Consider the following 26,611-nt stretch of genomic DNA (forward strand, 5'->3'; position numbering starts at 1 on the left):
CACCGGGTGGAGGCCAGTGTGTAATTTGTGCCAGGGCTGAGCCCCGGCCCCTCTGGGCCTGCTGCATCAGTTATGAATGTAAACAAATTGCTTGAGCCTGGCACCTCTGTCGTTACAATTAAGCACTGGCCTATGCATGGTGTTGGCGGCAGCTAGGCCTGGTGCTGGGCTTCTGCAGGGAGAAGCATCCCATCCCAGCTGGGATTAGCCTGAGGTGACCTGCAGACTGCCAGCCACAGAACCAATCATCTAAACCATTTCCCCATCAGCTTAGATTATGATTTTCAAAAATGAATTTGCAAGCAAGATCAAGCTCGGGTATCTGCTGCACTGAGCCCTGTGTGAAATCGTGGTTCCTGTTTGCAGGAGGTGAGGCTGCAGAACAAAGCATCGGGGCTGGATTGCAGCATTGCCCTCCATGCATTTCAACGTGAGTGAAAGGCCTGGCACAAGCACCTGCTTCGTGGCTGTGACATGTCGGCTCTGGGCTGGCCTGGGTGATTTGCCACAGCTCAGAAGCAGGCGTGCCACATGCTCTCAGGCTGGCCTGACCTGCAGGCTAGAAAATGCAGCAGCTCCTTTGCAGGTTTTGCATACGCACATTCTGTTGCGTGCTGTCCTGCATGCCAGTCAGAATGGACTGAAACACAGCTGTCCCCATGGTGGAGGTGCCCCCACCCCCGCCATGACCCCTCCCCCCTCAGCGCTGCCATTTCAGAGGCTGCTGCCATATCACTGTGCCTGTGAATTTCTCAGCTTTTCCCTGCTTCAAGGTGACTCCTATCTTCTATTCAAATGTCACCCCCCGGGCTCTGAGAGGAACAGGTGATTCTACCCTTAATCCAGTTCCAGGGAAGCCAATACGTTTGTATGTAGCTCCCGGAGTCCCCTCGACCCACACAGTGCAAGGCAGGGCTAAGGTGTGCACTGGGACATTTCCAGGGGCAAGGCTGCAGACCCAGCCATCGGCCTTCTGGCTCCACATGGAAGGCTGTGTACACACTACAGCTGAGGTTGGTCTAAATTACGTGGCTTGGGGGGGTGAATATATCACCCCCCTGAGCAATGTGAGTTACACCCACCTAAGGGCTGGTGTGGACAGTGCTGTGTCTCCGGGAGAGCGTCTCCGGCTGCCATAGCTACCGCCGCCTCGGGCGCGGGCATCATGAAGTCGACGGGAGAACTCTCTCCTCTCCGATCGGCTTAGAGCATCTGCACTCGCGGTGCCGCTGCCAGCTCCGTGGTGTAGCCACCGCCTTAGTCTCGACAGCTTTGTGTCCATTATTCCACAGAAAGGCAGCTGGGGCCCCGGAATCAACTCCACTGCAGTCTGGCCATTTACCGGTGCCCTTTCGTAGGCCATGTCTTTCCGTTTGGGTTTCCCTTCTAGCCCACCTGTGGCCGAGACACAAAGTGCTTTAAAACTCTGTCAAGCCCACAAGTCTGCCCTTCTTTAAACCCACCCAGATGCCTGCAGGATTTATCTGGGTGGAGCTGTGGGCAGATGTGGGTGCTGGGAATATGGTGCCCCATAGGATTTTCCCAATGACATGCCTGCCAACAGCCCCTCCCTGCCCAAAACAACCCTGCAATTACACTGATCTGAGTTGACCCTACTGTTCCGATAGCAGAATTTGCCCCTCAGTGCACAAACTAGCCTTTGGAAGGATTGTTTCTTCCTTACACCTCCTCTGGGCCCTGCAGAATGAGCTGGTTACATTTTCTGTTTGTATGGGATTTCATTGCACACCAGTATCTTCGGTGTAGGGGCGGTTGTCACTGTTCGGTATTGTCTCGATGGGAAGGGCTGATTCAGAATAGATGGCAGACCAGAGCCCCACTGAGATAGGCGCATTAAGAAATGCTAAACACGATTGTTTGAACATCGGGCACTGCGGTCCTCTTGAATTTCGTGGGCAAAGGAGCGGCACGATGGGCCCAATCCTGTGAGGTGATTGGAATCCAATGGGAATTGCACTTGCTCCGCGGTGGCTCAATCCAGCCAGGCACTGAGCGCCCTGTCCCCAATCCAGGGCAGCGCTCAAGCATGTGTTTAATTTGAATTGTTTACGGGAGTGGGGCTATTCTTCCACTGAGTTCAATAGCACGGCTCCTGTGGCTCAAGTTGAGCCTCTGCTTAAGTACGTGGCTGGATTGAAGCCCCGGCTCAGCACCCTGCAGGATCACGTCCCCGATGCTCAGCACCCGTCAGGGCCGAATTTGTAAGGAATCAAAGTGATTTACTCCCCGGTGTGCATGGGTGCAGGGTGTGTGAAGAGATTTGTAAATGTTCTCAACAGACATTTGAAATAAAACTTATGAAGATGTTGTGTTTTAAGATCCTAAGGAGGTTCTTTTCAAATTTATGGTGAAATTTTTCCCAGTGGACCCTGGACATCTGAGAGAAGAGTTGACAAGGTAGGGCACCGTTTCTTTTCATGGTCTACATTTTTATTCACTACTAGAGGCTTTGTAATGCAGTCTTCATTGTCTAAATCATTCCGTGTCCATAGCCAAAACAAGCCCCTAGCAACAGTCATGTTGGCTGTCGGTGCAAATTTATATGTTGCAAATATTTCTTTCTCTGACCCTCTGTTTAGAAACACAAACAATTCTGCCTAATCCATCATCTTTATTTGTCCATTAGCCGTAGCCATATACTGCAGATTTTTATTTGCTAGGCATTGATTGGGGTTCCCCGTGATCTATAAATCTGCTGCAGAATCCTACCTTTTAGTGCAAAATTGTGCTCTAGAACATAAGTTTTTATTTAAAAAACAATTATGTTTTGGAGAAAACATTACAGACATGAACTAAGTATAAAAGCAACGCAGCAGCTTCATGCAGATTCTTTAGCCAACCTAAGACAATAGCTCTGAGAGGTGTGACCTGCCCCATAGTTCGAAGTGTTGTATTCACTCTGAAACCTACAGATTGCCATTCAAATGTCAGTGTTATTTCTCTGATAAACACCCAAGTGACACACCTCATTTCACAATCCCAAACTGCTTCCCACACACTGGGTGTCGAAAGCTTCAATTGTTCCTGACCCTGCTGCTAAAACCACCAGTGTCTACAATGCTTCTTTACAATGTGTAAAATGATCTGAGTTTAAAATCAAAATCACACCAGGATCCTGGTTGATTGTCCTGGTCTACGATGGACCTTGATAAGTTTATGAATGGGGTTACATGTTAGGGTTTTCTGCAATAGAGGGGACTGGACTCTTGGGTGGTCAGTTGTCCAGTTTTCAACCAGAAAGTCCAGTTTCAGATCTACTGGCCAGGCGCCCAGTGTCTAGTTACTGTGGGCGGGGGAGGTGCCAGGTTATCACCCGCGCCAGCCCCTACTCAGCCAGGGCTGCTTCCTATCTGCATCAGACGGCTGCAGCTCCCAGCCTGCTCCGAAGGCGAGTCCCTACCATCCCCTTTTCCATCATCCCCTTTAACTTCTTCTCTTCCCTCTGGGGAAACTATCAGCTCATTTCTTTACTTCTGGCACAGGCTGCAAGGCAAGTGACTCCCTCCACAGGCCCTACCTGGGTTGGTTTCGCAGCCATGCCAGCAACAGAGTTCTCTGATTTGAAGAAATCCCTGTCCACAGTGGTAATGAAAGAACTGTTGGGGGTAAAACGAGATCCACTTCAACTGAGACTTGAACAGTTCCTTTTAGCCTTTATTCTGGGCATTTTAAGACAACGCCATGATCACCTTGCCATCGCATATACATGCAAAACCCGGTATGGCAAGAACAACAAGTGACATCCTGGGGACAGGGTGACTTTTTCAAATCTCTGGTCTCTGCTGTGTTCTTCCCATGTGTCCTCTCCAGTCGCTTGGGGTCAGTCATTTAGCTTTCTCCTTGGTTCTGTAACTTTGAACAGATTCAGTTTGCCCATCTGTGTACCTTTCTAGTATGACTTCCTCAGTAAAACATTCTCATGCATAAATCCCCTAAACTAATACCCTTTTGCTTAGCTGTCCACTTCTGTCCTCCTCCTCTTTGCTGTCAACCCCACTGGCTCCAGCCAGTGGTTTTTATCTTACAGCCGGTGTTTATTCTTCTGTCTGGTCTGTTTTGTGGGCTTGGGTTTTACTTATTAGCTTGCTTTGTTGGGAGGGCCCTGCTGTTTGCACAGACCAAGGATTTTACCGCTAAGACACACAAGCCAGTTTCATTGTTACATAACCCTGAAGCTGTTACGGCTAAGTTCTGAACTCAGTAGAGAGACATACAAAGAGTGAAAATCCCTTTCTCTTTTCTTATCTCTAATAATCATTTCTTGAGCATTCTCAAGTCCGCTCTCTGCCAAACACACCCCATGACCCTGTTCTCTAGCAGAGCCCTGCTGGAAAGCACTGCGTTCAGACATGGTGGAGAACCAGCATGGTTTGGAGCCCCGTGTGTACCAGCCCGTCCCATCTCCTTGATCCAGGAGCGAAAAGAGGGCCACCAGCCATGCACTTGCCCCTCTCCTGGGCCACTGAGCGCTCATGGGGTCTGAGCCAGAGCCCATCAGTCTCAGTGGAAACACTCCCATTGACGTCCCTGAGCTCTGGGTCAGGCAGACAAGAGGCAGGGGAAATGGGGACAGTTGGACCGGGGCCTCAAAAATGTCTGTAACTGACATGAAATGGGCGGGGGAGGGGCCCCAGTGAACATGATGTATCAGGATCCAAATGGTCTCTTGCTGGGCCTGCGTGTACCATCTTCCATCTGAGTATTGCCCAGAGATTTATAAACATCCACACTGATCCCGGCACTGCCACTCTGACCAGAGCTGGCAGGTGAAGGATCTTGGCTCCTTGCAGGGTTGGGCCTTTCACTGGTGCAAAGCCTAACTGATTCCTGGAGGGTCCCCTGTCTAGCAAAGTCCCCGCTGCAGGAGGTGGGCTGGCTGTGTTTCTTAATAACTTGTCTGAGCTGGGAGCGGGAACATTTGCTCTCTGTCAGGAAACTCTTCTCTCTTCCTTTGCAGGTATCTCTTTAGCCTTCAAATCAAGAGGGACCTGGCAGGCGGGAGGCTCCCCTGCAGTGAGAACAGTGCCGCTTTGCTGGTGTCGCACCTCTTGCAGTGTAAGGACAGGCGAGCATGCTCTAGATCCACTCTTGTTCAGCCACAAGGGAAGCCCAGGGTGACATTCTCTGGCCTGTGTTTTGCAGGAGGTCAGCCTAGGTGATCACCATTGGCCCTCTTAGCCTGAAAAACGGTGTACTGTTGTATTGTTCCAAAAGCCCGCTTCTAACTATTCACTACCAAACCATGGCTTAGCTTACAAACCAACCCCTCTGCTCTGCTCTGGATGTCAGGGCAAAGCAGTGGATGGCTGACAAATGCTGTCTGTTTGCCCGGTCCTTGCCCGTAGCTGGGTGCAGCAGCAGACCCTGACTGCAGTAGACTCACTATTATATCCCATCATCTGGCTTTTGCAGCCAGAGTTTTGAGTGAAATCAGCCCAGCATGCTTCAGCGCCGGCCTGGCCACAGGAGAGCAAGCCTAGCAGCAGCCTTGGGAGACTGCTTTCAGGAGAGAGGGGTGCAGCTCAGGGGTGAGCCAGCTTCTCCTGAAGTCCCTAGGAATCTTTCCCTGGCTGTGACGGGAGCAGGAGCAAGCCCAAAGGCGCCAGCTCAGCAGAGCACTGGAGCAAGGGGGCTTGAACACGTGCGTAAAGGGAGCCCATGCCCGAGGGCTTGCGGAGGAGGCCGGAGTTGCTGAACTGGAGTGCAGTGAGTCGAGTTAATGTGTGTTTGCAAAGACGGTTCAATGCTCAGTGTGCCGCCGTTGCCCAGCTGTGTTCCCTGAGCTTTTGAATTCGAAGCGTCTGTACATCTCAGAACAGCAGGGAGGGCGTTACCAGAGTGGAAACGGCCTTTGGCTAGCAAGATGGCCCAGGCTGTTCAGTGTCCCTGGGGCGACCAACTTTCAGAGTCTCCCACACCATGGTCCAGCCAGGGATGGCTTGTTCCCTTGGCCTTCAGCCCTCCCCAAGAGTCACTACATGGAGCCTGCATGGCCTCCCACAGGTCAAAGGGCCACCACTCATGGTCCAAAATGGAAAGGTTGAGTGAAGACATCTGGATCTCCACTTAGAGCCTGACCTTTTGACCCTTAGTCACGTGAGCAATCCTTACAGTCACAAGTGAGGTTGGAAGGATGAGGCCCTTAGTCCGGCTTAGCTAGGCCCCCATCCGCTGAGGGGCTGAGTGCCCCTGATAAGGTGCTGGGCCCCTTCCATGCCCATCAAAGCCCTTGAGGCAGGAAGAGCCCTGTTGTCAGAACAGTGTGTCAATGGTTCTTCAGGCCTGCTCCTGTCGAAGCTAACAGCAACTCTCATTGACGTCAGTGAGACAGGACCAGGTCCTCAGTGAGGGTACATCAGAAACATCACATTTAGGAAGAGCTGGTAGCTGGTGTTCTCTGTCTAGGCTGTTTCCGTCCCGCACGCACCATGTCTATGTCCTGGCAGGGATCAGCGAAGTCACTGGTCTCTGAATACTTGCTCAGTTTGCCTGGTGTGGTCTCCTCAGTGGACATTGCTAAATGCCGCTCTTCGTTTCTTTCCATACAGCTGAGCTGGGGGACTTTCATGAAGAAACAGATAAGAAGCACCTGGAGAGCCACCAGTATTTACCCAACCAGGAATATTTAGATGATAAGATCATGCATTATCACCAGAAGCACGTGTGAGCATTTCATCCACACTTGTGCCCTACTCAGCTCCTAATGTACCTGCTCCTTTCACAGCACAGATATTAAATACCTGTAGCAGAGACTGTTGTATACAGTATGTGGGGGTGCTGTCAGAGGACTTTAGAGGGGGCTCTTTATTCTAATGTCATTAGACTTATAACCCTCTTCCTTCCCTAGTGGGAAGACACCAGCTGAGTCGGACGTTCACCTGTTGGACATAGCCAGGAAGTTAGACATGTATGGGATTAGACCCCACCCTGCAAGCGATGGGGAAGGAACGCAGATCAATCTGGCTGTTACGCACATGGGAGTGCTGGTTTTACGGGTAACATTTTCCTTTTAAATTCCTACTGTACAATGCAATGGGACCCTTCTGGAAGAGCTTTTCCTTCCATTCTCATCAAAGGTCTTTTAGCTGTACCAGAGCCTATGTGCTGTCCTCCGGCATCAAGAAATCACTTTAGGGATGGGACAGGCTCTGTAGATAGGAACTGTAGTGAGTAGATAAGGGAAGTAAACATTTTTTGTCGTAGGCCCCTGTCTGAAATCCAAGAACTTCCCTATCTTCACCACTAACCAGCCTGCTAAGCGCTGGGGGGAGATGGTTTTCCTGTCCTAGGACCCAGAGTTGGAAATTATTTCCTGTCCTGAAAAGTAAAAAATCTCAAAAATCGTCACAAACAAACCAAAATCTATTTTTTTAGTTTCCGGTCAATTGAAACGTTTTGTTTCAATTTTAATCTTTTTTTAATTTAACCCTTTTCAGCCAAATTAGCTTAAATTTCTAGACAAAAAGTTGTTTTGAACCAAAAATCTGGAATTTTTCATTTTGAAAATGTCAAAACAAAGCATTCTGAAACTTTTCCCTCCACATTTGTTCAAGCTGGGCAAGTCTCTGAACTCTAGCCAGTGCTAACGAGTGACAAATCACACCCTACATCTCCATACATGGCTTCCCACTGATGTGGGAGGTGTCCTCTTTGAGAATTAGTGTTGTTTGCCCCTTGTAAACTAACGTGTTTGAGAAGTAAGACGTTCACGTTCTATGGCAACGCCACACATTTCCCATATAATCTTCAAGCAAAAATAGCCATCTAATGGCTATGCAATTCCCGAGTGCTATAATCATGACATCTGCGCAGCGTAAATACATACCTCTGTGTTTCCTGCATACAGTGGTGCAGCCACGCCTAGGCTAATTCCAACCTGCGAAGCCACTTGCGGTGGAAGAAAATCATAACGAGTGGCCCATTGTTAATAGCTAGCAGCATGTGGAGCACATTCCAAGGCGAGTGATGCGATGCCTGGCTCTTTATTCAGCGAGGTAGACACACGCACACATGATATAACAGGAGCATAAGTGACTCCTCTAAAGCTCACTATTTTTCAATGTGAGAACACGGCGCTTGGTGTCATAAATGTGGCAATAACCCAGTTGTGGTGAGGAGTTCCTTTTAAAGCTTGCTGCCCAGAGAGAACGCATGCTAGAGCAGAACAGGTACATTATAGTTAGGTTAATGTGGGAATAATGTACATAACAACTGCACTTTGCCCAACGGACAGAGGATAGAGCACCCCCGCCCCATTAAGGGCCTGATCCTGCATCACTGAAATCGACCGGGGGCGGGGGTGCCTAAGCCAGATCCCATTGAAATTAGTGCTAGTCTTTCCAGTGATGCCAGGGGGCTTTGGACAGGCCCTTGGAGCTTTGCAGTTAATGTCAGTTAACACAGGATCAGACCCTGTAGTCTTATCCTTCCTGGTTGGGTCCAAATCCGCTTGGCTGACGCCATCCCCTTGGAGTCAGGGTAAACCGATGTTGGTAAATTTGTGGGATTGTAAAGTGAGCAGGATTTGAGGCCAAATCCTTGGAGCATCACCTACACCCATTGGAGTCAATAGAAGCTGAGCGCATTTCGCCAGCTCAAGGCCCTGGCTCGTAAAGATTGACCATGACCAATCATGCTCCACTGCGTTGTCATTGCAGGGGAACACAAAGATCAACACATTCAACTGGGCCAAAATTCGGAAACTGAGTTTTAAGAGGAAACATTTTCTAATCAAACTACATGCAAATATCTCTGTAAGTACCATGTTACCACCAGCTGCCAGGGTTGAAGATTACGTGTTTGTATCAAGCTAGGAGTAGTTAGAAGGACTTTGCCAAGGTTGGAGGGCCCCCAAAGCAGGGCAGTGAAAGCCTCTTAACAGTGTGTGTGTCGGGGAGTGTCACTGGCATCCGAACCATGGCCCTGCCCCCATGCCGCCCCATCTCCCCGAGGCCCCGCCTCCGCGCCGCCCCTTCTCCCTTTTAAAAGTGGTGGGGCCATGGCCCCCCATCCCTCCCTGTTCCAGCGCCCCGCCCCAAAGTTCACTTACTTCAAATAAAATCTGTTCCCTTGGGCTGTGTCAGTGTTGGTGTGTGGTCTCTCGCTTCACCTCTGCACTGCTTTCTTACTTGTCCTGAGACGTTTCTTCTCATGCTGGTGAAATGTGTGAGAACCCCCAGGGGCACAGAGTGGTTAGGCCTCCACAATGTGAAGATGGCTAACACCTTTGGGGTCCCAGTGTATTTCCAGCCGACAGCCTGGTTATACGTTCAGCTGCCCCAGGCACTGCTGGGGGCAGATAGCTGCATGTGTAACACAGGCTAGCGGCCCGTATACATCAGAACAGGGGCCCTCACCCGGTCCCCAGTGAGACCCACACTCAGTTTCAGCTCTAAGTCCATTGAGAGGCCTGGGTCACAGGGTTCACAGGCCAGTCCTGCATCACTCGCTGCACAAAGGTGCATGTCTCCCTGTGTGAAAAAGTGCTCGTGTTTTCACAACTGTTGGACACTGACTTTGCAGCACGGTCGGGAGTGGGGGTGGGTTAACCCTTTGGGTTGTGTTTCGAATGTCCGGTTCTCATCCAGGCTTTGTGCAAGGACACCTTAGAGTTTACCATGGCAAGCAGAGACACGTGCAAAGCGTTTTGGAAGACGTGTGTGGAGTACCACGCTTTTTTTAGACTCTCCGAAGAACCAAAATCCAAGCCCAAAGCCCTCCTGTGCAGCAAAGGTTCAAGTTTCCGCTATAGGTAAATTGCTCTCACTAGCTCCGTTAATACCATAGGTCTCTTTGGTAGTGTTAGCCTTGTGGGGCAAAGAAACCTGGCGCTCGTATGTGCCTTTAGGCACAGCCTGATGAGCAAGTAGCCCTGGGAGGGCGGCGGTGGGACAAAGGCTGTGTCTACACAGGGATTAAAACCCCCGTGGCTGGCCCGGGTCAGCTGACGTGGCACGTAGGGCTTGGGCTCTGGGGCGGAACGATTGCTTTGTAGATACTCAGTCTGAAGCTCAAGGGAAGGGTCCCGGAGCTCTGGCTCCAGCCTGAGCCAAACGTCTACACAGTGCTTTGTAGCCCCGGAGTCAGAGTCAGCTGGACTGAGCCATGCCCCAGGGCTTTTATCCCCGAGAGTCTCCTCTGAGTTGCAGTTCTTGTCTGGCTTCCTCCTTGCCTGGGCGAGGCAGCCTAGGCCCATTACCCCTCTACCGACACCCTCTGCATCTCACCCAGCCCACCTCTTGTGGAAGCAGCAGGGCCAGGCCTGCCTGCCTGCACCCCTAGCTCCTTTGTCCAGGCCTGTAGTGCAAGGCGTGAGCCAGCCCTTGCCGCTGTGTTGGCTACAGCAGAGGTTCCAGTCCCGCTGTACGGGCAGCACTGTTAGAACTGGTCTTTCACGAGCGTTTTTCTGTCCTTGCCAGCGGCAGAACCCAGCGGCAGCTGCTGGAGCATGGGCGCAAGGGGAAGGGGAAGAGCACGCCGTTTGAGAGGTATCTGAGGGGGCGGAGGCGGCTTTGTAGCATTTCACGGGTTATTTGCAAGGGGAAACTGACGTGTGCGTCTTGGATTTGCAGGAAACACTACCCGGCTCAGTACCACGAAAGGCAGTGCCGCTCGTCCCCAGACCTCCTCACAGACGTGTCCAAACAGGTACTGGTCTCTCCTCAGAGAAATACAGTGTCTGTCGCTGATGGAGAAAGCCACCGGCCCCCATGCCTGGTTAATCATTCCACCGCAGCCTTTGCTGTACGGGAGGGAAAGCAGTTGCGTGGGACCCCAGGCTGGGCCATTCCCCGGGTATTTTGGGAGCATGGCACAACAGCAACCAGGGGAGCGCGTGTCCAGTGTCCTGTGAGCTGGTATGTGAATGGCGAAGGAGTGAACCCCAGGGTGGGGCCAGACTTGCGTACAACACTGTACAGTGTGTGTGGGAAGCGCTGGATACTTTATCTCCTCCTTGCACAGTGGATCGTGCTGCATTGTAATGGGGCATGTGTGTGTGTGTGTGTAGGACACACTCGGGAGACTTGGTTCCCTCCGTGCTGGGACTCACATTCCTCTCTGTTTCCCACCCGACCAGGGGATAACAGCACGTGTTCGTCCCCCCACCCCACCCCAGCTAAGGGCTCCCCTAGTGGCCCAGAGGGGCTAGAACAGAGGTGGCTCCTGGCAGCAGGGGAAGGGAAGTGATACCACCAAGGTAGCCTAGCCGGTGGGACTTTGCCTCATGGCCACACCCCACGAAGTTCTGACGGTAACCGCATGGCTCAGGTTGGGCTTTCACTGCGCCCTGCCCAGCCCCATGCTGAGAGCAGAATCTGGCCGCGTTCCCACCCTTGCAAGGTGGGTGCATGTGTGTGAAAGCCGCACCCACTGCTGACAAGTGCCCTCAGGGCACCTCAAGTGGGGGGGTGTGGAGAATAAAACACCTGGCCTTCGCTGTTTGTAACCTGGCCTTGGCTCACCTCTGAATCCTCCCCGGAGAGCTAGGGGGGTGAGGCAGACACAGCTTCTGGTTCACTGCCTGGTTTTCAACTGTCGGTTGGTTTGGGTGCTGGTGGGAAGGGGGCGCAGGGCTGTGTTCGACCCCAGGGGCTATGGAGCAGCATTTATTAATTTGGTTGCTCTTGGGGCTGTAATGATTAGAAAGCAATAAAACCAAATAGAAGAAAAGAGAGAGAGAAAGACACCCCCCCGCCCCCTGCCGCCCGTTTCCAGTCCTGTTCCCCTACCCTAACGGGCCCTGCTGTCTCCCTAGGTTGAAGACCTGCGCCTGGCATATGGCGGCAGAGCCTGTTACTGGAACACAAACGGGGTCCACGCGTCGGATCCCATGCTGGACAGCAGGAGGCGGAATTCCTCCGTGGAGGTGACGTTCGCGGCGGAGCTGGAGCGCTCCAAGCCCGAGGCTGACCCCAGGCTCCTGCCCCATTCCAAAAGCAGCTCGGCCTTCCCGTTGGCCTACACCGAGCTGGAGCTGGAGTGGGAGCCGGCCGACGGCTTCGGGCAGCGCAGCCCGCTGACCTCCTTCCAGCCCAGCCACAAGCTTGCTGGAAACAGTAAAAGCACCTCGGTTGGCAACATGAGGGGGGTCGCTTCCAGACAGCTGAGCTACACAGATGTACCGTACATCCCCTCCGCCAGCCAGCCGGTGGAGACGACGTCTCCGCAAGTGTTCTTTTACGTGGACAGGCCTCCCCCGGTACCATGCCACACGCCAGCTGCTGCCGAGGAAGCAGGGAAAGGGCTGAGTGGCCCTGGCCCCGTGTCAATGAAACCTTCCAAGAGATGTCCGGCCCCGGCCCAGAGGAAGGGGCTGCAGCCTGAGGCCCTGCCCAGGGCTTGCTGTGTTAGCAGGCACCTGGAAGAGGAGAGCAGAACCCTGGCTGGGGCTTTTGACTACAGCATTCAAGAGCAACTGCCCAAAAGATCTTGGAGCCAGTCCGATATGAAGACCATCTATTTCCCATATGGGTCGGAGTTCAGGCCGCTGGGCCCTTGCCCTGCTCTGAGCAATAGAAAAGCAAGTATCTTACGGTCCCTACTCGCCCAACAAGGGCTTTCCAACCCCGCCGCAGCGCCGCGCCAGGCCGAACGCGGTGTGGGCAGCGGGACCGAGTCCAGTGACTCCGACTCGGATCTCCTGAACGCGGATTACTACTCTCTGCATGGCCGGGTAGGAAAGTCACCCCTGGCCCGGGTGCGTCTGTCCTCGGGCAGCCTCCAGCTGGAGGAGGAGGATGAAGAGGTGTCCTTCGCGACAAGCAGTGGAGAAGTAAGGACTTCAATGGGCATGTCCAATTATTTCACGTAACCGTCTCCAATCGGCTTGAGAGCGCAGAGATTTCCAAAGCCAGCTGGAAGGAACAGAAAGGTCATTTTTGTGTGATGCTGCTCCCTCCTTGCTAAGCGTTGTGACGGGTTAGTGTTGTGCGAGTACAATTAGCTGTAGAGACTGTGTTAATGGATGACAGGGGAGCTCTAGGACATAAAGATCTAGGCAACAGGCAAGAAGAAAGTAGCCAACAGTGGGCACCCCAGCAAAATCTTCTACATTGAGGTTCTCAACGAACGGGGGGTCAGCTAGTCACGTCCACTGGGCTCACCCCAAATGGCTAAATGGCAGGCAAGCACCAGTCAGCTCATGGCCACTTGGGAACAAGGGTCCTGATGCATGAAAGGTGGAGAACCACTGTCCGACAGCAGGGCCACAGAAGTGTCACGTCAATGCTCCTTCGCGAGGGGAATAGAAACGCCATTAAACGAAAGCTGCTAAAACGTCTGTTTCTAATGGAGAGCGCGCGAGACCCTCAGTTGGGCTGATGGCCGTTGGGAGCCTGTTTGGGAAGACTCGTGAGTGTGTTAGCAGAATGTTTGTTATGGCAGCTCCATATGCCCCAGCTCCTGATCACAAAGGCGCCCACTCGTGACGCCAACCGCTTGTATTTTGATGCTGCCACATCACTAATGATGGCGAGGAGCACCTCTCTTCTAACCAAGGGCGGTGCAGCAGAGCGCCTCGCCCAAGCCACTAGACAGGTTGGCTTGAGTACGTCGGAGTTGCATCCCAGTGTGTTGGCCACTGGCTTTCAGATTTGTGTAGGGAGCGAACGCCACCTCTTCCCCAGCCACAGCAAAGATGCTGCCGAGAAACATATTTTGCCGGTCAGTTTGTAAATCGTTTTTAGCGGCTGCCTTGCAGGCTCCCCCCGCCTACAGTGAGGTGGGACGGTACCTCCCATTACAACTGACAGCGAAAACGTGTCTTTGCCACTCACATCCACCTCTCTCCTTCCTTCCGCTAAGAGACCGCGCATGGCCACACAAACAGTACCTGGTGTGGGGGCCCAAACCTGAGCTCCCAGAGACGCAGGCTTCTCGACCCCTAAATTCAAGTGAGCAGCCAAGAGACCTGGGTGGAATCACTGGGGAATGCGCGAATACTTCAGCCTGGCTGAATGGGCCCCTCCTTCCGTCAGTAGTGAACGGACCAGCCAATGCACAAACAAGGCGCTCACTTGGAATAAGCTGTAAGGGAGAGTGCTATGCAGGTGGACAGGCTCCCAAAGGCACTCCCAAGTCATCTGTCTCACTGCAAAGTAAGACACTGTGGTTATTAGAGATGGCCAAAAAAGAAAGGAACATATTTTTGCAAAAAATGTTGCCCTTTTTTGGTGTTGAAAAATTTCAAATATTGATGTTTTCTGACCAGCTCTTGTATTTACCAACCACAGGGCCAGGAAAGTGGAAATATCTATTTTTAACCTTGTATTTTAGTTCTTAAAACATCTAATTTCCCCTCAAACACTTTGTAAGGAAAAAAAGGTCCAAGCGACCCAACCCGGCTGCTGTGAGATTCTGGCGTGTTCTCTGTCCAGTCCTGTAGGCCGCGGCTGTAAGGGAAGGCTGGAGCATGCCTGTGGGGGTGCTCTGGGGTCACACACTTGCCTGGCAGGGAGCCAGCAAACCAGGCTGTCGGGCACCGTGCTAGAGTGGCTTTGTTGGCCACACTGCTGGTGGGGAAAGACGCAAACATCAAGTGAACGGTCAAGACAACTGGGGTTAGCAGGATGCTGCCCACCCTGTATTTTTCAAGCTCTCGTCTTCGTTCTATCGTTTTAGAAGCTGGACAATAAAACAAACGAACCCCTCCCCCACTGCTTTAGGTGTGGTGTCGTTTTCCTTCTTCGGGCACAGCAGAGGCACCTGGGGGCCAGTGGCGCCTACACACCCGTCGAATGTCCAGGTGTTTAGCTTCCTCCTTGCTCCACCCAGGGTCACCACCGGACGCACAGCAGGTGCGGGTTAAACCTGGAGATCGCAGGACACTCATCACAATCCTGCACCCCCTCCACAGAGCGGCCCCGCCGGGCCCCTGCCAGCTGCCGACCCCCTCCCGCACCATCCCTGGGGCGGCTGCCTCACTGATTGAAGCAGCAACACTCCTGGTTGGATTTGCAAAGGGACCCTCCCCCCCCCCAAGGGAACTTGCCAGAGAAGGGCCCGGAGGTTGACCCCCTCACGCAGCACCTCAGGGCCTCAGGTGCTGAGTATTTTGACTCCTGGGCAGAGGCGGATTAAGATTTATTTACACACAGCACTTTTGGGCCCTCCACATCCCTGCCATGGGGCCCTGGCCCCTGCTCCTCCCCTTCCATGTCCCCTGACTGGCCAGAAGCTGGGCCATGGTAAGAGCTGCCCAGGGGGCCTGGCTGCTGTGGGGAGCCCTGGGCCCTCCACCTGCCCTGGGTGGTGCACCTTGGGGTGCAAGGACGTGGGCCAGGGGCTGCCCTCCCAGGGCAGATGGAAGGCCTGGGGCTCCCTACAGCTGCCCGGGCTCCCTGGGTGGCTCTTACTGCAGCCTAGGGCAGTGGTCCCCAAACGGTGGAGCTCACGGAGGGGACAGGGCGGGGCCTGGGTCAGCCACCCTACCCTGCTCCCAGCTGCATCTTTGGCCGACGGGGCCCACTGCTCCTGGCTGGGGGTGCTGACTGGATGTGTGTGTGGAGAGGGGGGGTGACTGAAAAAGTTTGGAGATCCCGGACTTGCAATTCCATATGGCCAGTTTTGGCTCCGGACAGCCCAGACAAACCTGGGCATTTGCCCCATTAGCGCTTGCCGTCTGATCGGCAGGGGCGTGCGCGGTAGGGCCCCACGCTGCTCAGCAGCGCCAGGCCTTGGGCACGTTTGTAGGGGCCTGGCAGAAAGGGAGGTGCGAGGGGCCTGCTTTACCGGCAGACGGGCAAGCCCGCGGCAGGGCACCTGTGCAGCTCGCTCTCAGGGCCAGCGAGTCTTTGCATGAAAACCTGGGGGGGGGATATTAGTCAAAATTGCCTCCCGCCCCCGCCCCGCCCAGTACATGTATTTGTGACACTTTGGCAACACTGCTGACGTCTGTCACAAAAAATGTAGTGGAAGCAATGGTTCATTTAGCTTAAAACCCAACAGCCGCCCCCCCCCCCCCGGCCCCAGGCAAACTCAGTGCATGGCACAGACACTGTAAGTGCATTACATATGGCGTTCCTCCCCCCACCTCCCCAAATAGGGCACAGCTGTGGGCTGCTTCAGTCAGGTGATCTGAGCTCCTGCCTCCCCCGTCAGGTTCAGGCACTGTCCCCCCCCCACCTGCTCCGTGGTGGTTGCACACCTGACGGGTAATGGGGCGGGGGTGTCTTTCTACACTGCAGTTAGACACCTAGGGCTGGCCAGTTAGGGGGGTGCCAACTTTCTTATTGCAGAAAAACCAGACACGAGTGTGCCACTCCCTGCCCCACCCCTTCCCGGCGCCCCCCCCCCCCGCCCCCACTCCTTCCATTTCCCCCAATTGCTCACTCTTCCCCACCCTCACTCACTTTCACTTGTCTGGGGCAGAGAGGTGTGGGCTCTGGGGTGGAGCCGGGGATTTGGGGTGCAGGAGAGGGAGCCAGGCTGTGGGGTGCAGAGGTTTTTTTTGTGTGTGTGGGGGGGTTCCGGGCTGGGGTGTGGAAAGGGTTTGGCTGTGCGGGGGCGGGCGGCACTCACCTCAGGCAGCTCCTGGGTAGTGCCAACTGAGGTTCCTGGCCAATGGGATCCGTGGAGCTGGGGCTCAGGATGGGGCCGGGGGGTGGGGGCAGCACAAGTAGCCCCAGTGGCCACCCCTTTGCCTCGGAGCGTGTGGGACACGCTGGCTGCTTCCCAGGGAGCCTGCCAGCCCCGCGGTGCCACCAACTGGCCTTTTAACGGGCTGGACGGCGGTGCTGACCGGGGCCTTTTTCCACCAGCGGGCCCCCTCCCACCTCGTAGGGGCCTGGGCTCCAGCCCAAATGGCTGCATCACAATTAACCAGCCCCCTGAGCCTGAGTCAGCTGGCACGGGCCAGCCGCGTGTGTCTAAGCTCACGTCCGCTATGGCCATGGAGGCCCAGGCTTTTGCCCTCGCTCCCTGCCAGCAGTTGCTGTAGCCCTCCGGTACTAGCTGCCCTCTCTGCACGGCTGTGCCAACCCTCACCGGGCAGCCAGGCTAAGGGGTGCTGACAGGCAGAAACGCAGGCCTCGCACGCACACGCTTGCAAGGCCCAAGAGCAATTCAAAGTCTCTGTGCCAAGGGCTTTAAGGGTGCTGGGCCGTGCCTGTGATTCCCCCACAACAAAGGCGCTGCCCCCTTGGGCCTACATGCACGCAAACAGACCAGGATGTTTAGCCACCCGAGAAAGGCGTCTTCCCCCCCAGCCCCCCCCACACACAGCCTGCCCCCAGTCAGTGCTCTGCCCCCTTCACTCCAGAGTCACCACAGCGTAGTGCACCCCTCCCCAAAAGAGGCCCCAGGGAGATGGCCCTACCTTACCCCCCCCCCCCCCCGAGCCCACCTGCTGGAGCTCGTGCGCCCTGGGAAAACGGTGCTTCACAGCCACTTGGGTTGTCACGGGGTTGCTAAGAAGTAAATACCATGGTACTATAGTAATCCATGGGATGCCCACACCTTGACTGCTGCGTACGGTCCTGGTCGCCCCCATCGGATCTGTTGGAAACGGCCCCAGAGGTGATTGGGGTGTGGACCAGCTTCATGAGGCAAAACTAAACTGTTGAGTGGGATGATTGAGGTCTAGACCGTCATGCCTGGTGTGGCTAAGGAAGGGTTATTTTACCCCTTCACATAACACACGAATGGGGTGTGTGTGTGTGGGCCGGGGGGCACACGCTGACATGGCTAGGCAGCTGGTTTAAAACAAGGAAGTATTTCTTCGCCCAGTCAGCCCGTGGCACTTTTTGCCACTGGATGTTATGAAGGCAAGAACTGGAAATGGGTTTAAAAAAGAATTTCATGGCGGATGAGTCCATCACTGGCTCTTAGCCAAGGATGGAACCCCACAGTCCGGGTGTCCCTAAACCTTTCACTGCCAGAAGCTGGGCCTGGGTCACTCGCTAATTGCCCTGTTCTGTTAATTGCCTTTGAAGCAGCTGGCCCTGTCCCCTGTCAGAAGACAGCCTAACGGGCAAGATGGACCTTTGGCCTGACCCATGGTGGCCAGTTTGGTAGGCTGGACGAGGTGACAAACCCTTCTACTCCCCATTGTCACTGACACCGCCCCCTGGGGCCCATGAGGCAGAACGGTGAGCAGGTGAGGGGCCTGCCTGATGTCTGGCAACCAGCCACAAGTGTGGCTCCCACCCAGAGCCCAGGGAAGGGCTGAGCGCGCATGCATAGGAACCATGATGCGGCGCTGGGCTGGGGCCACAGCAAGCTGCAGCTGTGTTCGGGATGGGACGGTGGTTCCATTTCTACTGCCATCACCAAGCGGCAGAGTTCAAGGTGGAGGCTGGAAGCCCGTCTCCTGATGCGGGTTTGGTTAGAGCCTCTTTCGGAGGTTGCACAAGTTTGCGTGTGGGAAGGGCAAGGCACAGCTCCACGGGCTCCACCCCCCTTTTAGTTCGAGCAGCTGGGCTTCCTTTGCAACTGCCCAATGACCACGAGATCCGTGAAGGTACGAAGGTGCCAGGCCAGGCTTATTGTCAATGAAGCACAGTAATAGCAGCTGGCAGACTCTACAAGGATGCTAAGACACGTATAGCCATGACAATGGAAAGTCCCGCCATTCACTGAGCTGTGTCCATTGCCCCCTCAGCTGGACGAAGATACTCCCTCAGAGATACATCTTTCTACCCTGATACGAACAAATCAATACTGCCTCTAACCCTCCCCTTGTACATGTTGGTTTGAGTAAAACATTTTTATTACGTAGTTACCCTGACCTTATCAGTGTGTTCCTGTTATCCTTGGGGAATGTTTTTGTACTGTCCTTGATAGTGGGACGTTCTGGTACCACTTGATATTGGGATGTGTTTGCATGAGTACTCTGTGCCTAGCACTTCTTAGGAATGTGTATTTCTACAATATCAGCTCTGTTCTTGCCAGATTCTGTGTTCAGGTCCTGCCTCATACCAGGCCTCTGACACAAGGGCTTATGGCTCATGCTCTCTTCTTACTACAGGGCCAAGTTCTCAGGTGCATAGGTTATATTTGCCACTCCCCCCCCCCCCGACCCTAACCTCATGAACACAAATTTAGATCAGACGCAGGGCTGCTCCAACTTGTGCTGGCAGTAACAGGCCTCTAGAGCTGCTCAGCCAGTCCAGGATCACTGGAGCATATCAACTCCAGATGCCTGTCCTCCTTCCCACAGCCTGCTCCCACAATGCACCGTTCTTGCATGAGAGAAAGTACTACCTGATGCTCTAAGATGGGGATAAGGATCTAGGCACTTGTCTTTTGCATCCAGTTTCAGCACAGGACAGATTACGTAACTCGACAGATTAACACAATGTACACACAGCACTGTACAGACTTCCTCCCCCTCGCTGACATAGAAGAAGGATATGTGGATAAGACCTATTTTAAAAATAGGATTTGTGGTCAAACAGAACGCACGACAACCCTGCACTTCTGTATATAATTGAAAAGGTTCCAGCCACATGGGCTTGGAGGGAGAAGTAGCATTTAAAAAAAACAACAACATGCCAGGTGACCTCAGAGAGGTGGTGTCTTAAGGGCCAAACTGGAAGCATCTGAACATGGATAAGCAAACCTGAAATCTCTTCTAGCCCCGGTGTGTGGGAAATATTGGCAGAGGTTCAGAGGGAGGAACAGAAGGGCTGCCCTAGGCCAGTTTTATCCATAGAATAGTTTAGACAGAAGACCTGGGCCAAGTGTGCACACTGCAGCCATATCCCATCCACCTCCAAGGAGGGGAATAGGGGTGGACAGGAACAACTGACAGGAGAAAGACAAGACAATCCTGAAGGAAAAAAAAAAAAAAAAAAAAGAGGGAAAGGAGAGGGGTCTCTGAATTAATTGCACCGACATCAGGCGATTCTAAGGGTCTAATTTGACATTTTCCCTTCACTGCACCGGGGTATGGCGTTCACAGGGTGACTCATGCACTCTGCACAGGACCAAGCAGAAGGTTCCGACTGGAAACAAGTCACTCCCGGCAAATGAGAGAAAACAGGGATATTGCTGCCAAATCAGGTTAGTTTTTAAATCATACCTGGCCCTCTGCCTAAATTACCTTTCCCTGCACTCATTACATATGGGGGCATGTAACCCATCGCTCACTGGCATCACCCCACGGAACGACTGAAAGTGGCACTAGAAAAAACTTTCTGCTACCTGCAGACATTGGGGCCGTCATATCCTTGCTAACCAAAAGGAGATTCCGGAAACTCCGAGCAAATCAAAGGGATGCACCACCCTCAGCACGACATTAACATACTCAAAGATCTTAAAGATAGCTGGCGTTATTAATGTGGGTGTTCGAGAGCAGCGTTTGCTTCAGACAGGGACACCCTGACTATCCCAGGAAATGGAGTGATCTTGTCACTATCCTTGACAGACCCGACAGAGAGAAAGAATGTTGGCTTGGTTCTGTTCCTCACCCCCTCCACGCTTACTGGCCAGTATTTGCATGCTTTTGGTCCGCTCTCTGCCCTGCAGATGACTTGCCCCACCAAACCATGTCAAAGCGAGGACTCCTCAAGGCTGGTGACTTCTACAGCTCTTCTAAATGTAACTCAATTAAAAGAAGTGGAGAAGGGACATACTAAACTGAGCACATCATTAACATAGAATTGTAAGACTAGACAGGAGCTCAAGAGGTTGTCCAGTCCAGTCCCGTCCCCTGCACTCAAGGCAGGACTAAGCAAAACATGATTAAGAAAATATTTTTTTTGGTGCTACCAAGGGCAAGAGAACAAAATGTAATAGGTAGAGATGCACCGTCTCGCAGAGAGAAAATGGAGTTTAATTCGTGACATATCTGAAAGGCAGGCAGTATTTTTAGTCTAATCTCCAAGATTAAACAGCTGAGACACAGCAGCCCCTTCATTTACAGACCCACCTAATGGCCAACAAAGGTGCAAAATACAATTTTAAACATTTAAGGGATTTTTGGTTTTGGTGATCATCACAAATGGTTTAGAATGCAAGTAACTTGTTGTATTTGAAGCTTAATTTCATGTATCAGAAAAGCATGAAATTAGCAAACCAACATACAGATCACTAAGGCTTTGCAAAAAGGAAAAAAAAAATATTCCAATGTTAAGTCATAAAACAGTGATAAAGCCAGATCTTTAGCAGCTGCTAAACTTTGTGCAAATACATTAAGAATTTATGTTTTCTATTCACTAAGCAGTCACCTGATTCTAAGAACAGATTTTTGCGATTACTACCTGTACATGGTACAAAATCTTGGTGGAATCTGAGAGAAGCTGAATTAAGGGGTTTTAGGGAGGATTACATTGACAAAGGACTCTGATATGCAAGTATGACGAATAGAATACATTTCTTTTTTTAATGCGATTCTATTTCCATAAGTGACTAAAATGTCAATTCTCAACACAAGGTGGAAAATACACTAGTCAGAGGATGGTTCCCTAATGAACCCTCTATACTAAAAGTATAATTTACTCTCCTCATGGAGGCACAGGACTTCAGCAGAGCAAATCCCATTTGAAACACAATATTTGCAGTTCCTCCAATGGACAGCACTACCAAAGACCAAGGCACTTCACGGCCATCAATGAACTTAGCTCCACAACATCCCCCTGAGGTAGGTAAGTGTTGTACCATTTGACAAGGAAAGAAACAGACAGTTGTTCAGTGACTTGGCTGAGGTCACGCAGCAAGCATGGAGTGGGCAGCTACTTCCCTGATACTGAGCCCACTGCTCTAGCCACTCAGGACAGGCTTCATTTAGAGTTACGTAGAATAAAGCCCTAGGCATCACCTACAAGATCTCTGTCAAGCATTCTTACAACTACAGTACCCACCTGCTAAAGTGAAGAAACAGATTGATAGAGCCAGAAGAGTTCCCAGAAGTCACCTACTACAGGACAGGCCTAACAAAGAAAATAACAGAACGCCACTAGCCGTCACCTTCAGCCCCCAACTAAAACCCCTCCAACGCATTATTAAGGATCTACAACCTATCCTGAAGGATGACCCAACACTCTCACAAATCTTGGGAGACAGTCCAGTCCTTGCCTACAGACAGCCCCCCAACCTGAAGCGAATACTCACCAACAACCACATACCACACAACAGAACCACTAACCCAGGAACCTATCCTTGCAACAAAGCCTGTTGCCAACTGTGCCCACATATCTATTCAGGGGACACCATCACAGGGCCTAATAACATCAGCCACACTATCAGAGGCTTGTTCACCTGCACATCCACCAATATGATATATGCCATCGTGTGCCAGCAATGCCCCTCTGCCATGTACATTGGTCAAACTGGACAGTCTCTACGTAAAAGAATAAATGGACACAAATCAGATGTCAAGAATTATAACATTCATAAACCAGTCGGAGAACACTTCACTCTCTCTGGTCACGCAATCAGAGACATGAAGGTTGCTATCTTACAACAAAAAAACTTCAAATCCAGAGTCCAGCGAGAAACTGCTGAATTGGAATTCATTTGCAAATTGGATACTATTAATTTAGGCTTAAATAGAGACTGGGAGTGGCTAAGTCATTATGCAAGGTAGCCTATTTCCCCTTGTTTTTTCCTACCCCCCCCCCCCCCCCGGCCCCAGACGTTCTGGTTAAACTTGGATTTATGCTGGAAGTGGCCCACCTTGATTGTCATGCACATTGTGGGGAGAGTGGTCAGTTTGGATGAGCTATTGCCAGCAGGAGAGTGAGTTTGTGTGTGTATGGAGGTGGGGGAGTGAAAAAACCTGTATTTGTGCTGGAAATGGCCCACCCTGATTTTCATGCAGGTTGTAAGGAGAGTGGTCACTTTGGATGGGCTATTACCAGCAGGAGAGTGAGTTTGTGTGTGTGGTTTTTGGAGGGGGGTGAGAGAACCTGGATTTCTGCAGGAAATGGCCCACCTTGATTATCATACACATTGTGAAGAGAGTAGTCACTTTGGATGGGCTATTACCAGCAAGAGAGTGAGTTTGTCTGTGGGGGGGCGGAGGGTGAGAAAACCTGGATTTGTGCTGGAAATGGCCCAACTTGATGATCACTTTAGATAAGCTATTACCAGCAGGAGAGTGGGGTGGGAGGAGGTATTGTTTCATGGTCTCTGTGTATATAATGTCTTCTGCAGCTTCCACAGTATGCATCCGATGAAGTGAGCTGTAGCTCACGAAAGCTCATGCTCAAATAAATTGGTTAGTCTCTAAGGTGCCACAAGTACTCCTTTTCTTTTTGCGAATACAGACTAACACGGCTGTTACTCTGAAACCTGTCAAGATGAGGATGTAGCCTTCAATTACTAAATTCAGAAAGGATCACCTCTCAGTAACACCCCTCCAGCCCAAATAAAACAATAAATCTTGAGGGAAAGTGACAATGGAATTAAAAATACCAGGTTTTGAATTCTGAGAAATGAGTATGTAGTTTAGCGAGATTCTTGGTGAGGAGATAGACAAGTACAAAATCAAGTTAACTGTGGCACCATGCTTTCTGTACCTTGAATCTGAAATATGAGTTCACAGTGAAGTTTTGACGTTCTGAAATGTCTACAACTCTGTCAACGGTACCATATTGATATCTGCATGCACACACATTGATATCTGCATGCACACACATTGATATCTGCATGCACACACATTGATAGATTATGCTTCAAGAATGAGATCAAACTGAATACTGCAGTTGTTCCACACGTCTAGCATTCCACGCTGTCTCAATGCCAATAGGTGTTCTTTGGACAAGGTCAGCATGGGAAAAAACACCATTTTCTAAAGTAACACGCAACTCTTTGCAAGGAGCACTTTTGTTTAAATAGAAACATTTAAAACTTGGAAACCATAAAACAATAATTTGCAAATTTAACTAAATCCAAAATAAAATGCACAACAAAGCAGGGTCATGAAAGTTTACAGAACTTAAATATTTATTTTTAAACCATTTTAAACCCCAAAACATTGAAATAAGCTACATCTATAAACAGATTTACAGGACTAACAACTACATAAGCTATAGGAGCACTACAATTTGTATCTGTGATGCAGTTATTTTGTAAAGCCTCAGATCAACTGTATATACAACTTTTGCTGCTTTTACACTTATAAAAATATTTATTTAATCCATAACATTATTGTTTTCAAAACTATTTCCAGACTTTTTTCTCAGATATAAATTCTAATTGAGTTTCAGTTATATAGCAGATGAAAAGTTTTAAACAGAAACATTTCTTTAAAATTAAAACAAGGAGTTAAAAGTAATTTTTACAGTGTAGGCACCATTGAAAATAATTGTCCTTGGCATGTCTAACCACCATCTCTCACGAGTGTCCTTTATATAAAAACGATGTAATGGCAACTTTTGACTAAAAATGCAGTATTTGTTTGCACACCGTTACTTTTTCCAATATTTGGCAGATAGATTTCAGATTTCTTTAAAATGACTTTTGTGCAAAAACAAAATGTGCAGGAACCATAAAATAAACACATCCAGCCTTTATCAAAAATAAATTTACACCAACAGTTCCACAGCTAAGTACTGAAATACAATCCCAGTTCAAAACTTCAGCATAATATACATACTGGGTTGAAAAGAAAAAAGGATATTACCCATCTAGCAGTACCATAAATATATAACTGAAAGCAATTTTATAGTCTTACCTACTTCAGGGGAAAAAAATCATTCTGTACTGCACAGTACGACCTTTTTGTGAAAGAATATCTATAACTCAATTATTTGCATATTAACTGGTAAATACATATTTAAAATACACTTTCAGAAAATTATAAACAAATGATGTTGATGTACTGCATTTAATGTACTTTAAGAACAGAAGTGTATAAATATTTTACAGGAAAACACCACCACCACTACCACACAAAACGCTGGTGTTATATGGATACCTGCTTGTGAGGTATTTATCACATGACACCCGACTTCTCTCTGGCTACCTCCCACCCAAGCATACAATGCGCTGTTTTTATACGCAAAAGAAAGAAATTTAAATTAAACTGGACTTCAATTTCTGTCCATTATTGCCAAAGCCCTCCCCCCCGCCCCTCGCATCTGTATTGCTTTAAATTTCCTACCATGATGAATAAGATTTAATTACTACTTCTAAATCTGTTCTAAAAGGTAATACATCTACTGTACATCAGGATATACCTGCTGCTACATATCACCTGCAAACTACTGACATATTGCTCTCAAATGTGTATAATCATAGAGCTGCCTAAAATACGGTACCAATTTAGAAGTGTAATAGATATTGTTGCAGGTTTAGTTTTAGGGTATGATAAAACTGTGGTGATCAAAGCAGGTGCTACAGCAATATCCTACCCACTAAGTTACATGTTTGGAATAGGCTTGTGAAAAAAGCTATTTATGAAGCTTGTTAGTGATTTACAAAAGTTTAACTTATGAATACAAAAGACCTGCACGTTCCCATCAATGTACAGTAACAAAAAGCATCAAAACATACTGTACTTGCACTTCCTATTAACTAAAGTAACGGCCACATCTAAAAGCAAAACTGCACCTCAACATTTATCTGATTCAACAGATGAAACTACAATATTAAAAGTTGTTCTTTACAAAATAATTTCCTGAAAATATAAAACCATGTACACCATCACAAAATAGTTAAGTAGGGTCTTCCAAATCCTTGATCATCATCGTCCTCCTCCTCATCAATATGTTGCAAAGATCCAAAAGGCACAAGGAGCTCATGAGCTAAGCACTGCCAAGCTTGAAGTAGTTTTGGTGGGTTTCACTGGGTCCATATGAAACAGCAGTCATTTATGGGAAGTTTCTTAGGATGAGTCATTAACAGAAATCCTATACATAAAAATACACAAATAAGAACTGTATTCACTTTATTCCAACTTGGTACACAGCACATGAATGAACCACACTTCAGTGTATAAAGCTACTAAACAAGTAAGTGCATTAATCTTATCTCAGAAACATTAGCTTTTAACCTGATTGCCTACACAGATATGAAAAAAACCCAAGGGGCAATGTTTCTCATAGAAGACCCTTGAAATAATATGCAGTGAATTTTTTTTTTAAAAAAGATGAGTCAAGGGTTTATCTGCTCCCCGGTTAAAGTTTATAAATGTCTCTTCAACAAGGAAGTGTCTACATTAAAACTGCAGTGTAAATAAAGAGAATAATTGTTTTTACCATTAATTTTTCATTTATAGTAACTGGAAGTGTTATTTGTAACTACAATAGCTAAAACGTTTTCTAGAAAGAAATGAAGTTCTCAAATAGATTCTCCCTTTATTTTGCCACTGTTGTTCATGCTGAGAAGACTCTCTCCGTTGATCTCAATGAGAGTATTTGCATAGAGAGGTGCTCAGCATGTAAAGATGGCAGACAAAGGGAATAAACAGTACATTTTTACTGCAGTCTAGGGATTATATATAATGCAATATGTCTAACAAATTATATGAAACTGGATAAGAAAACACACTTGACCCAAATTCTATTATTCCACTTTAAACAATGTATTATAAGCGATCATAAATGTGTTTGATTACTCTCAGTCTGTTAAAATAGCAATAATGTTTCAACATATAAATGCTACTGTCTTATACTGTATTGGTTTCAGAGTAGCAGCCGTGTTAGTC

The 26,611-nt window shown here is 49.9% G+C and overlaps 2 protein-coding genes across 2 annotated transcripts in view; one reads left to right on the forward strand and one right to left on the reverse strand.

The window, feature by feature from the left end:
- Nucleotides 1–14,668, forward strand: part of FRMD7 (FERM domain containing 7) — a 32,415-nt gene extending 17,747 nt beyond the window's left edge. The window contains 9 exon segments of the mRNA XM_074962754.1: nt 2,340–2,418; nt 4,979–5,076; nt 6,570–6,684; nt 6,869–7,016; nt 8,679–8,774; nt 9,609–9,772; nt 10,440–10,508; nt 10,593–10,668; nt 11,777–14,668. Of these exon segments, the coding sequence (XP_074818855.1) occupies nt 2,340–2,418; nt 4,979–5,076; nt 6,570–6,684; nt 6,869–7,016; nt 8,679–8,774; nt 9,609–9,772; nt 10,440–10,508; nt 10,593–10,668; nt 11,777–12,832 (1,901 nt within the window). The 3' untranslated portion in view covers nt 12,833–14,668.
- A 10,352-nt stretch (nt 14,669–25,020) lies between these two features.
- STK26 (serine/threonine kinase 26) overlaps nt 25,021–26,611 on the reverse strand; it is a 53,636-nt gene continuing 52,045 nt past the window's right edge. Inside the window, exon 11 of the mRNA XM_074962755.1 lies at nt 25,021–25,814. Coding sequence (XP_074818856.1) covers nt 25,790–25,814 — 25 coding nt within the window. The 3' untranslated portion in view covers nt 25,021–25,789. The remainder of the gene's footprint in view (nt 25,815–26,611) is intronic.

Source organism: Natator depressus, chromosome 9 (genome assembly GCF_965152275.1).
Source record: "Natator depressus isolate rNatDep1 chromosome 9, rNatDep2.hap1, whole genome shotgun sequence".
NCBI classification, from domain to species: domain Eukaryota; kingdom Metazoa; phylum Chordata; order Testudines; family Cheloniidae; genus Natator; species Natator depressus.